The sequence below is a fragment of the Bufo gargarizans genome, chromosome 3 (genome assembly GCF_014858855.1).
Source record: "Bufo gargarizans isolate SCDJY-AF-19 chromosome 3, ASM1485885v1, whole genome shotgun sequence".
Lineage (NCBI taxonomy): Eukaryota > Metazoa > Chordata > Amphibia > Anura > Bufonidae > Bufo > Bufo gargarizans.
Genome location: NC_058082.1, coordinates 310,849,962 through 310,865,906, shown reverse-complemented (window position 1 = coordinate 310,865,906; position 15,945 = coordinate 310,849,962). Strand labels below are relative to the sequence as shown.

Here is a 15,945-nt window from a genome sequence, read left to right as displayed (position 1 = left end):
TTGTGTGGCAGTTTAAAACAATACCTCCTCTTAGTGCCCCCTGTAGAGCCAATGTCCCCATAGTGCCTTTATAATGTGTGCCAATGCCCCCTACTGTGTACCCCAAAAAAACTCTTAGTGCCCCCAGTTAAGCCATGGTCCTTATAGTGCCCTATAATTTGCGCCAGTATAAAATACTCCTATATTGTCCCCCGATAGTGCGCCTCCCCTTGTACCCATGGTGCCTGACATAATGTGTCATTATAAAATGGCCCCATAATGTGTTCCAGTATAATGTCATACATAATGACCCCAATAGTGCTCCTCTCCCCCATTCTCCATAGTGCCCCCCATGTGTGCCAGTATATAAGATAGGGCCCCCATGGTGCTCCTCCCTCGTCCATAGTGCCCACCATATCTGCCAGTATATAAGATAGGGCCCCAGAGGATGCCCCCATAGTGCTGCTCTGCCCCCTTCTCCATAGTGCCCCCATGTGTGCCACTATATAAAATAGGGTCCCCATATAGCCCCCATGTGTGCCAGTTTTTAATATCGAGCCCTCATATTGCTCCTCCCCCTCTATAGTGCCCCCCATGTGTGCCAGTATTTAAAATAGGGCCCCAATAGTACTCCTCCTCCTCCATAGTGCCCCCCCATGTGTGCCAGTACATAAGATAGGGCCCCAGTAAATGCCCCCATGAGTGCCAGATAGGACTCCTAGCAAAGCGTAAATAAAAAAACAAAAACACTTATACTTACCTCCTTGCCGCTTTCAGCGATGCGATGTTGGTCTCTTCCGGCCTGTGTCCCGCTCTGTACGGCTCAGGCGGTGCAATGTTGTCATTGTGCCGCCTGCACCGGCCTCTGATAGGCTATAGGCACTAGGCCTTCAGCCAATGAGAGTACCAGGGAAGGGAGACGCCTCTCCCGTACCCCGCCGCAGAATCCATTTGTATCGCCGTCCTATAGCTGTCCTATTAGTACACACAAAACCTGTCCTAATCACACAGCAGGACAAGTTACTTCACAACACTGAGGTAAAGAGCTGCCTCATCCTCCTCTCTGCTCTGCTTGTCAGGAACTATGATCCTGAATACAGTTAATATGATATTTAGCTGAATCTTTGTGGGAATGGAGTTCATGAGGAGAAATGAAGTACAGAAAGAATGGACAGGATAGACTGTGGTAATGTGGGGCTGTGGTAATGGAGACTGCATACAAGTGCTGCTGCTTATTAGCCACATCTGCTCATGAACTCAATTTCAACAGAGATTCAGCTAAAGATCTTCTCATCTGTACTCAGGATCATAATCCCTGACACACAGAGAGGAGGATGAGGCAGCTCTTTACCTCCAGTGTTGTGAAGTAACTTGTCCTGCTGTGTGATTAGGACAGGTTTTGTGTGCACTAATAGGACAGCAGCCATTTTGTTTCTCCTAATCATTGCTTCTCAGACAAAACAAGCCATTATAACTAATGTAAGGTATTTGGGAATATATTTATAATAAAGTAATATTTAAGTATTTTAATTTTCTTAATTCCCAGAGAACCCCTTTAAGTTTGTCTACATGATAAATGCCATAGCAAAATAGGACATGAATATTGAATAACATACAGGTAAAACTAGAATACAGGTAAAATTTGAATATCGTGCAAAGTTCATTTACTTCAGTAATGCAACTTAAAAGGTGAAACTAACATATGAGATAGACTCCTTACATGCAAAGCGAGATATTTCAAGCCTTTATTTGTTATAATTTGGATGATTATGGCTTACAGCTTATGAAACCCCAAAGTCACAATCTTAGGTCCCCTTTACTCGGGGGGTATGGATTAATTAGCTGACTAGAGTGTGACACTTTGAGCCTAGAATATTGAACCTTTTCACAAAATTCAAATTATAAGCTGCATTAATGCGATTCATTTTAATTTGCATTACTGAAATAAATGGACTTTTGCACGATATTCTAATTTTTCGAGTTTCACCTGTACTTAGTAGACCATATTCTCATAATTTTGTTGCCTGGAAACCACAAGACTCATGTCTTAGCCCCACCATTGGTTGAGTTATGTTGTACCATCTATGGATTTGCTTTCATGCTACTCTTAATGCTCTGGGTTGGGTGAAAGATTCATGTAATCTAATAGGATATTGCTTGGTGCAGTTTACTGTTCAAGCAGAGAGGCTATTCGTGTTTGATGTGAGTAAACAGGCACTATCTTATCACCAGCTTCTCCATTTAGGATAGGACATGGCTCAGATTTGGGTTCACCCATCTAAATGCACTAGTGAGGTCAGGCACTGATGCTGAGTTATTATCTCTGTTAGGATGATGGTCCACTGATCTGTGTTGATAAGTGGGGGGTTTTCACATAAAACTTGGTAAAACATTTTATAGGCATCACTCTGAACTTGGTAGGTCTACTGCATCGAAGCAACTAAGTTTGAAGTATCTACTAAATAATGAATGACTGCATTTAAGTGAGACCAATAAATGTGAATGAGAAGAAGGGTTTCATCAAGGGGTTTGTCCAAGATTAGAAACATGTCGGCTTTATATCAAAAACAGCCTCACACCTGTCCTTGTGTTGTGTTTGGTCAGGTCCATTGAAGTGAATGGGATTGAGGTGTAATACCATACACAACCAGTAGACAGGTGTGGGGCTGCTTTTGGGGAAAAAACAACTTTTACTAGTCCTGGAGAACCCCTTAAAGTGCAACATATTCTCATTTGCCAGTTAAATAATGATAATATAGCAGACAGCCCTGTGCAATATTACCTCTAGACTGTGTTGCCCCCTGGTGGAAAAAATATGGTACATACAAACTTTACTAATAGGATTCCAAAATGTCCTAGAATTGTTTTAGATTTCTGTCTAACAGCAAGATTCAGGCATTCAGTATATTCCTATTGATTTGAAGACATCATACACAGCATTACTGTATCCCTTTATATGGACACAGAAATGACATTCTAACAGTATAGTAACTGCTGTCAATCTGTAAGGCTCTGTATACACAATGTTTAAGCCTTCAGTTTGATGTATATCTAACATGGGTCTATGAGAGATACCATGCAGTGGACTCTGTCAACAATAGGCTCTCTTTGTAAAAGACGTATACCACATGATGTACGTGTTTTTGCATTGGCCCTCTTTATAGAAAAATTCAGTACACTGCACTTCTCAATGCAGCTAAAAAAAAGGTATACTTACAAATACCGACCAGATGGAGGCCAGAAGGGACACTCTTTTAGCCTCCTGGTAAATAGGGGCCAATGAATACATGTAACATATACATCCTGGTGAATATTCTAAATGTACAGCTCAAACACTGTGTGCACTTTGCCTTGTTCACGAAAAAAATGTTTGAATTTACCTCTATGAAGAGGATACTTTTTAGCTGGATTTACCAGTATCTACGGTGAGACAGAGAATGCCAACATGCACTGGGCATATGTCTAGACCAAGCATCTCTGTGGCAGTTACCATGTGGACTGTTGTTTGACTAATATTTATGGAAATTATAACTACCGTACATTACACCTGCAATTACATTCTCATCTCTAATCTACAACAAATACAGTATTTTAATGTTATCTGGACTTCTTTTTTCCATAGTTGTCATGGCAACAGCACCTCAATTAATGAACACAACACTATCTCCGGTAAATACGACAGCAAAGTCACAGGAACAGATTCTTTATCAGAGTAAGTATAATTATTACTGTGCTATTTGGCACAATTGTATGTTTTGATATGTGGCAGACTTCCCCTTCCACGCATTGGTATATACTTTTCTTGATTTTTTTTTTTTTTATATTCTTGTAACACCCCAGAGTGGTGTTACCACTTCTGCCCCTTGCTACTGTCTTTATTGGTCTAACCTCATGTTATCTTGTGTATTTATTCCTATTGCATTCCTTGTGCATTCCTATTTTGTTATGCAACTGTTATGTTAACATGTAATATGCCTGGTTCACCAGCAGGTGGCAGCAAACCGGGCAGAGCTGTCATTATATAGAATGGAACAATTCCATTCTAACCCCCCCCCCCCCCCCCTTTTTCTCTGGAGAGAGGTGGTCAAGTCCAACTTCCTGCAGGAAGGGTGGGGCAGAAGTTCTAGTCAGTTTAGTTTACCCCCTGCTAGGGGAAGGGTGTGCAGGGGCACATCTCTGCTGGACGCGCCCACCCCAGCCAGAGCACATTAATCTCTACTGGCCATGGAGGCCAAAGCTTGACGTTTCAGGAGCCAGGAGGAAAGTTCCCGGCATAACCATAAGTCAGGCCAAAGAGAGAAGTGCAGCATACAGAAAAAGCTGAGTTATATAGCCAGCCTGTCAGTACAGCAGAGTCAGAGAGAAACAGATATATCAGAGTGGAGTTTGCCTGCTGGAACCAAGACAAAGCCTGTAAACCATTTTGGAGAAACGTTTATTCAAGTAAAGCCGACATTGAACTCCATCTCAAGGTCTGGCCTCAAGTTATTCTTTTATTCCTCAATTATTCCCCCTATTTATTGCTTCGGAGACAAAGCCTGGGGTCCAGTGGTATCCAGGTAGGAGCACCGTGACACACATAAAGAGACATTTGGACCGGCCATTACACTACTCAGCATTTCCTACAGCTGGGACGCTTTATATAGATTGCCCTAGAGGGAGGCGTCCATTGCATTATTAGGCTACTTTCACACTCGAGTTTTGGCTTTTCGTTTGTGAGATCCGTCATGGGCTCTCACAAGCGGTCCAAAATGGATTCGTTTTGCCTTAATGCATTCTGAATGGAAAAGGATCCGCTCTAATACATCAGTTTGCCTCCGATCAGTCTCCATTCCGCTCTGGGGGCAGACACCAAAACGCTGCCTGCAGGGTGTTGCTGTCCGCTTGAAGAAAATGAGCCGAACGGATCCGTCCTGGCACACAATGCAAGTCAATGGGGACAGATCCGTTTTCTCCGACACACTCTGTCACAATAGAAAACTGATCCGTCTCCCATTGACTTTCAATGGAGTTCATGACGGATCTGTTTTGGCTATGTTACAGATAATACAAACTGATCCGTTCATGACGGATGCATGCGGTTGTATTATTGTAACGGATCCGTTTTTTTGCAGATCCATGACGGATGCGCCTAAAACGCAAGTGTGAAAGTAGACTTACTTGAAATGATGCTATTTTACATGCAGCCATCCCACAATTCTTATACAAAAACTGTTACTGTAATACATAATAGCACATTTCAACAAACAGCCCATAATAGGATCTGACTTCATGAAGAATACATGTACAATACAATATACACATGACGATTCCATGAAGTATACATGTACAATACAATATAGACATGATTATTCCATGAAGTATACATGTACAATACAATATACACATGATGATTCCATGAAGTATACATGTACAATACAATATAGACATGATTATTCCATGAAGTATACATGTACAATACAATATACACATGATGATTCCATGAAGTATACATGTACAATACAATATAGACATGATGACTCCACAGGATTTGCGACTTTTCTAGTCGCAATCTGCTTTTTACGCCGTCCTCACCAAGTCTATGAAAAAGGATGTGGTGAGGGCAGAGATGGGGCGCAGTTATGGCGGGGCCATTGGCCTTAGCTAATTCATCATTATTTACTTCAGACGTATATAATGACTGAAATTGACGGCAGCTTCAAGCTGCCATGGATTTTATTCTGGCACACAGGGAGCCGGAGGAAGAAGATAATTTATTACATGCCTCCTCTGGTGGCGCAGGGCCCTATCAAGGCTGGCATAACACACACCGACCTGGCCTAAATCTTTAGCAGACCTTACAGTGTGTAAAGAATAGGGAGTAGAAACATCAGGTAGGGGAATATAAGTAAGCAGATTTAAGGGCTTATGCCCACAAACGTAAGGGCTCCGTACCCGTACTAATAAGCAGCAAATAGCGGTCTGCAATGCCGTGTGCACTCTGTGCTGGGGATGCAGACCCCTTAACTTGAATGGGTCCACGATCTGCAATATATGGCAAATGATAAAACATGTCTTATCTTTTACGGTGCAGGACCTGAAAGCCCACATAAGAACTTTGTAGTGTTTCTGTGGGCTTTCGATCCGTGTCTTGGCTCTGCAAAAGATAGGTCATGTCCTATCTTTGGCCGTATCTTGAAGATCGCGGCCCGCAATACTAGCACCAAGCCCTTACAATCGTGGGCATGAGCCCTAATGCTGAGGCAGGGCAGATTAGAAACTGGTGAGAGGAGATTAGGTTGCAAAATGAAGAAAATCATGGACACGTTCTGGATCACCCTGGACAGAAGACATGTTCTAGAGTAAAGTCATGATTAGGGGAGTAAAGGAGTGATGCTATTGGGCAGAGCGGAAGTTGTAGATAGGGTAATACTGGTAGATTAGTAATATAGTCATGCCATAAGTGGAGTGGGACAGGGCTCTGTAGGTTAAGGTATAAATTGTGTTCTTCATGTAATTGGAAACCAGCAAGGTTTTGTGTTTGTTCAGTCAGAGGAGAACCACTAGGTTTAAGATGCATACCAGGTAAAGGTTGAAGTCTCCCCAAGTCCCTATTGCCCAATGAGGACCACTAGCCTATCTGCCACATAAAAGGACAGCGTTATTTCAAATGGCACATAAGGGTTTGGAAGCACTGGCACAAACCTACATAGGGGCCAAGTAACTTCACATTACACCTATTGTTCTGCCTGTTTACATAACTAATGTATAAAATCTATTATTCCATTTCCTAACATATTCCATATTACACAACAGAATGGTCGTTAACACATAATTACGTTGCATCTTGGCATGCATTGCATCATATCTGTTATCTAAAACCAAGAAATCACAATTCATATGGACATAACTTTGACCTTAATAAATGCAGTGTGATAACACCAGGACATGGGCAGGACACCGAAAACAATGGCAGGTTGTCATAGTTTGGCAGCAAAGAGATCTTATATGATATATTATAGCAAATTGCTCAATTTATCGTAATCTGAACTGTCAATCGCCTCAACGTCACGTCAAAAGAACACCCATTGAATTACCAGCAAGCCAGGCGCAACCTTGAATTCCAAGTAGCCTTTGCAATGACTAGTATTCTCTCCAATATTCAGACATATACCCATGTCTCTGGGGTGTCGAAATGTCTAAATTCTAAGCAATTGTTTTGGATCAAAGTGTTGGATCCCGCAAACGCATGTTCTTTGTGCAGTGGTGAAAAGAACTCAAGTTTCAGCTTTTCTGATGTTCAGAGTATCTGTCATGGTATATGGATGGTATATGGTATGTATAATGCTTTTGTTCTGCTTCTCTTACAGGTGCTGGTGCAATAGTTGCTGCTATTGTGGTTGGTGTAATTATAATATTTTCACTGGTACTGGTCACCCTCAAGATGTATAACAGGTAAATCATATATAGAAATGTGACATGCAAGGACTGTATCTGATAATATCTACTAGTGGGTTAATTACTATACATGTGAAAAGTGAATGGAAGTGGTCAGATATTAGGAAGGTAGAAAGTAATGGATGATTAATATACAAATAGTATGTAGGTATTTTTCATGTACATGGCAGTAGCCATGTAGCCAACAGTCCTTACAAAAGTCTTATGACGCTACATGGGCTCTGTGCTGCTGTACAGGCTCATTCTAAAGATATTCTAGGGAGAATATGGATTATGCCTTAATTTTTCAGGAATGAAAAAAATATATATCAAAGTTCTTTATATGAAATCAAAAGCATATGGAGATACAGTATGGTCCCATACACTTGTATGGTGTTGTAGAGGTACAGAACCATCAGGGGTAGACATACCGCTTGTGTAGCCGGTTCAGCTTCACAAGGGCCTAGCGTGGAAGGGGGCCCATTCTAAACCATGAACTATATAGATATACTTGTGTGCAGTGGCGTTCATAGAGAAGTAAGGGCCACATAGCAAAGATCAAACCAGGCGCCCCACACAGGACAGAAGTGTTTTTTGCCTAACCCCCTTTTCAATGACCCTTTATTCCACTGCCTCATTTGCTAAAAGTTGTTCCTTTAGAGCAGGGGTGGGGAACCCCCGGCCCCCTGCCAGAAAATTCCAATGACCGCCTCCATTATGTAAGTCGTCATTAGCATGCGGGAGGCACAGGAAGGTGAGAACAGCGCATTGCTAGCTGTACTAACCTTTACTGGTCTTCTTCCGGCCCCACGCTGTGACCTGACACATACAGTGTCAGGACGTAGTGCACGTAGATGGGCACTATGACCTGACGCTGTGTACTGTCAGGTCACAGTACAGCGCCGCAGGAAGACCAAAGAGGGTAAGTGAATCTGCCAGGACGCAGTGCCGTCCGAAGCTGGAGAGGTAAGTTAATTTTTTTATTTTTTATTTTAAATGTCTGATCTGAAGTCTGATTGGGGTTGATCTGAGGGTGGGGAGGGTCTGGTCTGAGGCTGGGGGTCTGATGGGGTCTGATCTGAGGCTGCATGTCTGATAGGGGTCTGATCTGAGGCTGAGGGGCCTATGGGGGGGTGTGATCGAAGGCTCGGGGTCTGATCTGAAGATGGGGGTCTGATAGGGGTTTGATCTGAGGCTGGGGGCCTATTGGGGGTCTGATCTGAGGCTGGGGGTCTGATCTGAGGCTGGGGGGTCTGATCTGAGGCTGGGGCGTCTGATGAGGGTCTGATCTGAGGCTGGGAGGGTCTGATGGGCTGATCTGAGGCTAGGGAGGGTCTGATGGGGGTCTTATCTGAGGTTAAGAGGTCTGATGGGAGTCTGGTCTGAGGTTGGGAGGTCTGATGGAGGGGTTATCTGAGGCTGGGGAGGGTATTATGGGGGCTGATCTGAGACTATGAGACTAGGGAGGGTCTGATGGGGGTCTGATCTGAGGTTGGGAGGTCTGATGGAGGTGTTATCTGAGGCTGGGGGTCTGATCTGCTGGGGAGGGTCTGATCTAAAGGCTGATGTAGGCTGGGGGGTCTGATAGGAGGTTGATTTGAGGCTGATGGATGTGGCGGGCAGATCTGAGGCTGAAAAATGGACAAAGGTAGAGACAGTTGCGAAGAAAGAGGCAGGGACAGTGGCAGGAAGAGTGAAAACTGGGTGAACCCCTCTCTGGACCCCTCTGGGATGAGCTTGGCTGCCATTAATGCCAAATAAAGAACTAAATATATAACATTCTCAACTTAAATATAAGACTGCAATGTGTGGTCAAAATGGCGCCTGTACTATTTGTAATATACAGCGCAGGCTCCATTTTGTGCTGCAAAAATACAGCGCTCTAGATGTTTTTAATTGAAGTGCAATTTCTGTAACTTACCCCTAAGTCACTTATATGTTTAACCAAATATATCCGTCAAATTTTTAAGTTGAGAATTTTGGATGGCCCCCGAACTATGTTACAAATATCCAAATGGCCCTCAGCTGCAAAAAGGTTCCCCACCCCTGCTTTAGAGGGTAGAGTCCTAACCAAGTTTTTACCCCCAGTAGAAGAGGAGGTGATCCTAACTGGGCCCCCTCTTGCCCTGGACCCCATAGCAGTCGCATGGTCTGCCACTATGGTAGTTACGCTCCTGCTTGTGTGGCCACTGCCACAATTCAGTGGCTTAGCTATAGGTGTTGCAGTTGTGACCGAACCCCTCATGGGCCCGCCTTTCCAGTAGCGCACTGTTAATTCTGTTGATTACTCTGGCAGCAGAAAGACTAGGTGCACCCCTTGCCATAAAGCACAGGGGCACTTTGCTGTCTGTGTCTGCCCCTGAGAACCATAACACGACTATATGCATGAACCCTTATTTGAACGCAGGTGCCCTTGTGAAAAGGAATTACATAAAATGCTAATTTCATCCCCTCAAAGGGAAGGATTGTTAGTTTCTTTTACAAGTAAAAGGCTAGAGAAAGGATCATTATACATTATTACAGGTGAGGAAATAGACTTGTCAATAATATAATTTAATAAATCTGCCTCATATATCAAAACTAACAGAAAACTGCAAGAAGCAACCAATCACACTGCAGGTTTCATTTTCCAAAGCAGTTTAAACAATGGACATTAAGTCGTTGGAGGGAGCCCTCTCCCTCTAAATGACTGCTCAGATGATGTGGTCACAATTGACCACAGGATCTGAGAGATTGAATGTCCATGATCGGAGTTTTGTCAATCAAATACTACCCTGCCAGTGGATGTCTTGCTGGCACCATATTTAAAGACCCCACATCTGCTATACATGTAATAGTAATATTACTGTTGATGCATCTAGCATGGGGAAATTTATAAAAATTGGTGAAAAGGAAAACTTTTCATTTTCACTTCTCATTTTCCAAAGGAGCTCTGAAAAATGAAAGGTGGAATCTGATTGACTGCTATAGGCAACCAAGCCAGTTTTTCTTTGTACCTATCTCCTCGATAGTATTTTTGTATATATTAGTGAATATGTATTCTTACTTGGAATTTTACAGGCGTACACGAACAGAGAGAGAGCTGGCAATGAAAAGCACCAAAACCACAAACACACCAAGCACAAGAGCCCACAACAGTTCCATCAGCCAGCCAACATCTTTAACATCTGTTCCACCTGACATCCACCTTGAAAACCGATGACTGGAGAGAATGTGTGCTGCGGGAAAATGAAGCCGAGTTTGATTTACAGTTAAAATGAGTTTAGGACATTGCATTTAGATCCCCAGATCTTAACCGAAACACTGAGATTGAGAATGTGATAAAAGGTCTTTGCTTCCGAGACCAGCGGTCCCTACATTCACAAGCCTATCCTAAAAGCAGTAAACTCCTATCCACCATATGAGCTAAGAAATAAGCTATTGTATAAGGACTGAAAATAGGATATTTGTCCACACTAGGGCGAAGGAAAGCTCAACCATCACAACGTCTCTTTCATCTGAAGTCTATAGTAATTCTAACCCAATGAATGTATACAGTGGGCCTCAATGGAAAGAATGACTAGGGTACATTTTTCGAAGCATGACTGACCTTCTGAAGGCTTATATATTCATATTTATATTTATATATGAATGAATGTTGTATGTAGATTGTTGGACTTTCTCTATGTTTTCATATGTGTCACAGAACATTGTTTCGCTATTGTATATACATTAAAATCACTGTGCTGAGCAGTGACCAAGTCCTATTCTGCAGTGAATGTCTAGTAAAGAGGTAAAACTGACCACACTCAACAAGGTTTTTGGACACATTGGGATATGTTTCTTGCATATGCAATCCAGTACTGGATTTAAAATCAAGATGGTAGTAAAACATTGTGATAATTTATAGAAAAATGTCAGAGTTTATTTGAATAATCTGTATGTTTATGTCCATCTTAGTATAATCCTAGACGAGTACTAAAGGGATTTTTATACGGGAGTCAAAGGGTCAGCATGAAAGGAAGCCAAAAAGTATAGCAACCAACTGTACTTGATGGAGGAAGTTGAGACCAGTCAGATATCATGTATAGTGGTGACCTCACACGTCCGTGGTGTGTTGCGGACCCACAAATTGCGGATCCGCAACACACCCGGCCGGCACCCGCTATAGAAATGCCTATTCTTGTCCGCAGCTGCGGACAAGAATAGGACATGTTCTATCTTTTGCGGAGCTGCGGACCGGAAGTTCGGGCCCGAAACCCAGAAGTGTGCTCTCCGCTTCACATCCGGGCCCATAGAGAATGAATGGGTCCGCACCCGTTCCGCAAAATTGCAGAACGGGTGCGGACCCTTTTGCGGACGTGTGAATGGACCCTAGGTGGAAAAAAATGACTGTACATAGACAGCTTGAGCATGCCAGAGCAGGAGCCATTCTTAGAGAGTGTGTCTGTGTGCTGGCTCATAGAGAGATATCAAAAATTACCACGGCACTTAGAAATTAAGATGCATTTTGACTTTATATTGCATCCAACTTGTTATATTGACATGGCCATGTCAATATAACACGTTGGATGGAAAAAAAAGTGAAAATGCATCTTCATTTCTGAGTGCCGTGGTAATTTTTGATATTTCTAGCAGAAGATTACCCTACCACCGAGCACCAGAACATCAATAATATTTTGGAGTGCCTACCATTTTCCTTTTCTTTGGTCTAATAGAGGGAATCCTAAGTGGTGGGGGTGACCTCTCTCTATGATTCATTTGTGTTTCTTTAAAGGGGTTATCCCATTATTAATTAAAAAAATGAAAACTGGACATCATATAATACATGAAAATATCTTTTGAACAAAGCTAGAACATGCCATGTACCACACATGGATTCAGAGCTACCCCCATTTATTACTCCAGTTGCACTGCTAGATTCTTTTCAGGCTGGTACGTAGCTCAGGGGTGTGTGTCCATTCTCAGAAGACATGTCCTATCCGCTGCAGCTCTTAATTGTTACAGCTTCAAACATTAGATACAACTGGTGGCAGTTGAAGATTTAAGCTCAACATGTGCGTCCACCTTAGTAAGGTGGACATATAAATAAGGAAAAGAGCAAGCAGCAGGTGGCATTATACAAACAGATTTTATTGGCTATATTACATTTTTAATTACATGCATCTACAAAATTATTTAGATGTAGGTGCTAAAAATATAGAATATTTTTCATGGGATGACCCCTTTAAGACAAAACCTTCCTTTACTAGCAGACTGGTTGCTGTGGAGGTTGTAGATGATGGTGTATCCCTAGCAACCAATCTGTCTCAAATGACATAACTTTTCTTCTTAAAATCGGACTGTCACTGTGCTGAGAAGTAGAAAGTCAGCATGACGTGTAAAACTCCATCTTACCCTTAATGAATGTGATTTTTCTAAAGTAGAATATATGTCGGTGTAGAGCCTTTGTAGTTAGCCCATTCATGTTCAGAAGACGACATCTAGAATAGGCGTTGAGTTTTTGAGGCCATATGATTTCAATATAAACTTTTGTATTTTGCGTAGCTGTATTCTTCCCCTGTAATAAGTTTTGCTTAGTTTTGAATAATGTTATTTGTATTTTACATGCATTTCACAAATGTGAAAAATATATATTTATGACACTGTCCTGACGAGGTAAGATTACAATCGGCCAACCATTACAGAAAATATAAAATCTTTTTGAATGGTTATTACTGGCCTAGAATATGACTAGGACAGATTGCTTCCAATTGCAGAGCTACTTGGGGGGGGGGGGGGGGGAGAGAAGAGGGCGAGGCTTTCTATGCTGTGCTCTAGCGCCTGCCTTCATTTTACACTGGAGATTGTTCAGGCCCATAGTGCACACAGGGTGAAAAGATGAAAAGAAGCCAGAAAGACAAAAACATCCATAGTTAACCTTGTAGAGCTGGCCTTTTTTACTGCAAAAAAACACACAGCCTAAAAAATGCAGAAAAACTTATGTGTGAACCCACTCCAACATTCATTTGCAGAATCTTCTTGAAGTATAGCAAAGGATCATAAATGATGAACACGATAGCTAATTTTGGGGGAGAGTTATCATTCTCTTTATGCATGAAAAGTGGTGTTAAAAAGTCGCACGTGCAATTGTCGCATCTTCCCTTTTTTGTCGTCGTTGGCACTTTTCTAAAAAAAGCAGGCATGACAAGGGTGGGGAAGAGGCATGGCCATCCACTGCAACAAATTTATCTTCATGTGTGCCCGTTTTCTGGAAGCCAGAAGTCTACGGCAGCTCTGAGATGTCGTAGATTTCTGGTCAGGCGCATGGACTGCAGGATGATTTTGCTTGCTATAGACAGCTGCTCCACTTTTGTGTTCACTAGTTTTTATACATCAGGACTAATCAGACGTCAACGTAAAGAGAACATAAGTCAAAAGCCACATTCTAGAAACTCACTTTTGTGCACCAACTGGGTTTTTAGAACTCAGGCCTAAGCTTCATGCGCACAGCAGTGCCCTGTGCACAGAGAATTTACGCAGTGTATGTAGCCTGTCCTTTGACAGAAGAACAGACTCCATGCCATAGTATTCTGGAGCTCCTTTGCTCTGTATGAGAACTACATCTGCTGTGCAAAGCAGGTTTGTTTCACAACGTGTACCATGTCATTGCTGCACAATCATGCTCAGAAAAAAAAAATTGGTTCACTTGATGTGACAGTTATATTGCGCTGTTTACGCTGGTGAGGTCGTTGCTTACTTATGGGCATGGCTGTTATACATTGGTGGGCATCTGGGGAAAGTTCAAATATGTTTACCTTAAATGGACCTCTCCTGCCAGCTTTTTGATCTTTTTCACTTGCAGTTAAGAGGAATGCATTCAAATTATTTAATGAATAAAGGGGGGAATTTATAATTAGTTTTGGTTTTGGCGTCTGTTTTAAGTGTGTCTTTTGCTTTCTGAGGTTATGCCAAATTTATGATAGTAATATATTTGGCGCAAGTGTGATATTCTGTACACCTATCTCGCTTAAAGTACAGCAGGGGGTTGCCTGGCATGGAGATGCAACTTTTTTGTGACTTTTTAAAAAGTCCCACATTATAAATGAGACTTAAAGAGGTTGTCCTATCTCAACATATATGGCATATCGCTAAGCTATACCACAAATGTCAGATAGATGTGGGTGCCACCTCTGGGACCTGCTCCTGTCTCCAGAACTGGGCCTCGAAAAGAAGGGAGAGCAGTCATGCATTTGTGAACACCATCCAACTCGCATGGTTATTTTTAGAAGTCCCATAACAGTGAATGGTGAGAAAGCTGTGCGTGCAAGGTGCTCTCTTCTTAACTTTAGGGGCCCCATTCTGGAGATAGGAGGGGGTTCCAGAGTTTGGACCCACACCTATCTGACATTTGTGGCATATCCCTTTAATAACACAGACATAATAATTATGATTAACAATCATTACTTGAGATTGACTTGTTAATTATCATTTTCAACACCGTTAAGCCTCATGCACACGTCCATAGAACACGGACCGTGTGATACCAGCCTGGATTTCTTCTGAGTGCAGGAGCGCACGGCGTCATTGGTTGCTATGACGCCGTGCGCTTCCTGCTGCCGCCGCAGTACAGTAATACACTGGTATAGATCATACCGGTGTATTACTGTACTGCGGCAGCAGCAGGAAGCGCACGGCGTCATAGCAACCAATTACGCCGTGGGCTCCTGCACTCAGAAGAAATCCAGGCTGGTATCACATGGTCCGTGTTCCACAGACGTATGCATGAGGCTTTTGGCTGGTGTCACACATTTTTTTTTCCTGGCGTTTTTAGGGGTTTAGCATTTTTGGGTGCCTGTCATTTTTGCAGCTTTATTTAGGTAAAGAACGCCAGGTCCAGATGTTGCATGGAAGTCTATGTGAAACATTAAAAGTAAAACAAAGATGCTTTTTTTGTAGTGTTTTTTTTTCAACCTTAAGTTATGGTTTTTGGGTTATTTGCATTTTTTTTTTATCACAGCATGCTCTAGGTATGACTTTTGTTTTCAGGCATTTTCCCATAGACCTCTCTACAGTGTGAAAAAAAGTCAAGAAAAAAAACAATGCCCCTAGAAAATGCTCCAGAAGTTCCTGGTGTTTTTACAAGCCAGAACAATAGTAAAGAAAAAAACTGTATGGCAGCTCCCTTAGGCTACTTTCACACATGCGGTAAAACCTATCCTGCAGGCTTTTCCAACAGAGAAACAGCGCGCCAGAGTTCTCTGTGTCCGGTCTAGCCAGATAGGGCTGTGCACCCCCAGACCTCATTGATTATAATGGGATCCAGCAGGGATTCAATGTGTAGAGCAGTAGAGAATAGTCAATGGGGTCTGGCTGTGGAAGGCCCTATCTGGGCTTGATACGGAAAACCATGGAAGGCTGTTCCTCTGCCAGAACACCCTGCAGGGTAGCTTTACCGCTAGCCGAAGGCTTTAAAACCTTATCAACATGAAACCATGTTCAGAATAGAAGCAAAAGTCCAAGAAGTTAGAACAGTCAACTTTTCATTAGATAACATAAATGATTTGTATCGATCCACCGGAGAAAAAAAGG

The 15,945-nt window shown here is 42.4% G+C and overlaps 1 protein-coding gene across 2 annotated transcripts in view; it reads left to right on the top strand.

The window, feature by feature from the left end:
- Positions 1-11,545, top strand: part of LOC122932122 (non-compact myelin associated protein) — a 90,523-nt gene extending 78,978 nt beyond the window's left edge. For both annotated transcript variants that reach the window (XM_044286363.1, XM_044286362.1), the window contains exons 2-4: positions 3,602-3,691; positions 7,329-7,413; positions 10,456-11,545. In XM_044286363.1, coding sequence (XP_044142298.1) covers positions 3,607-3,691; positions 7,329-7,413; positions 10,456-10,597 — 312 coding nt within the window. In that variant the 5' untranslated portion in view covers positions 3,602-3,606 and the 3' untranslated portion in view covers positions 10,598-11,545. The remainder of the gene's footprint in view (positions 1-3,601; positions 3,692-7,328; positions 7,414-10,455) is intronic.
- Positions 11,546-15,945: the final 4,400 nt, after the last annotated feature.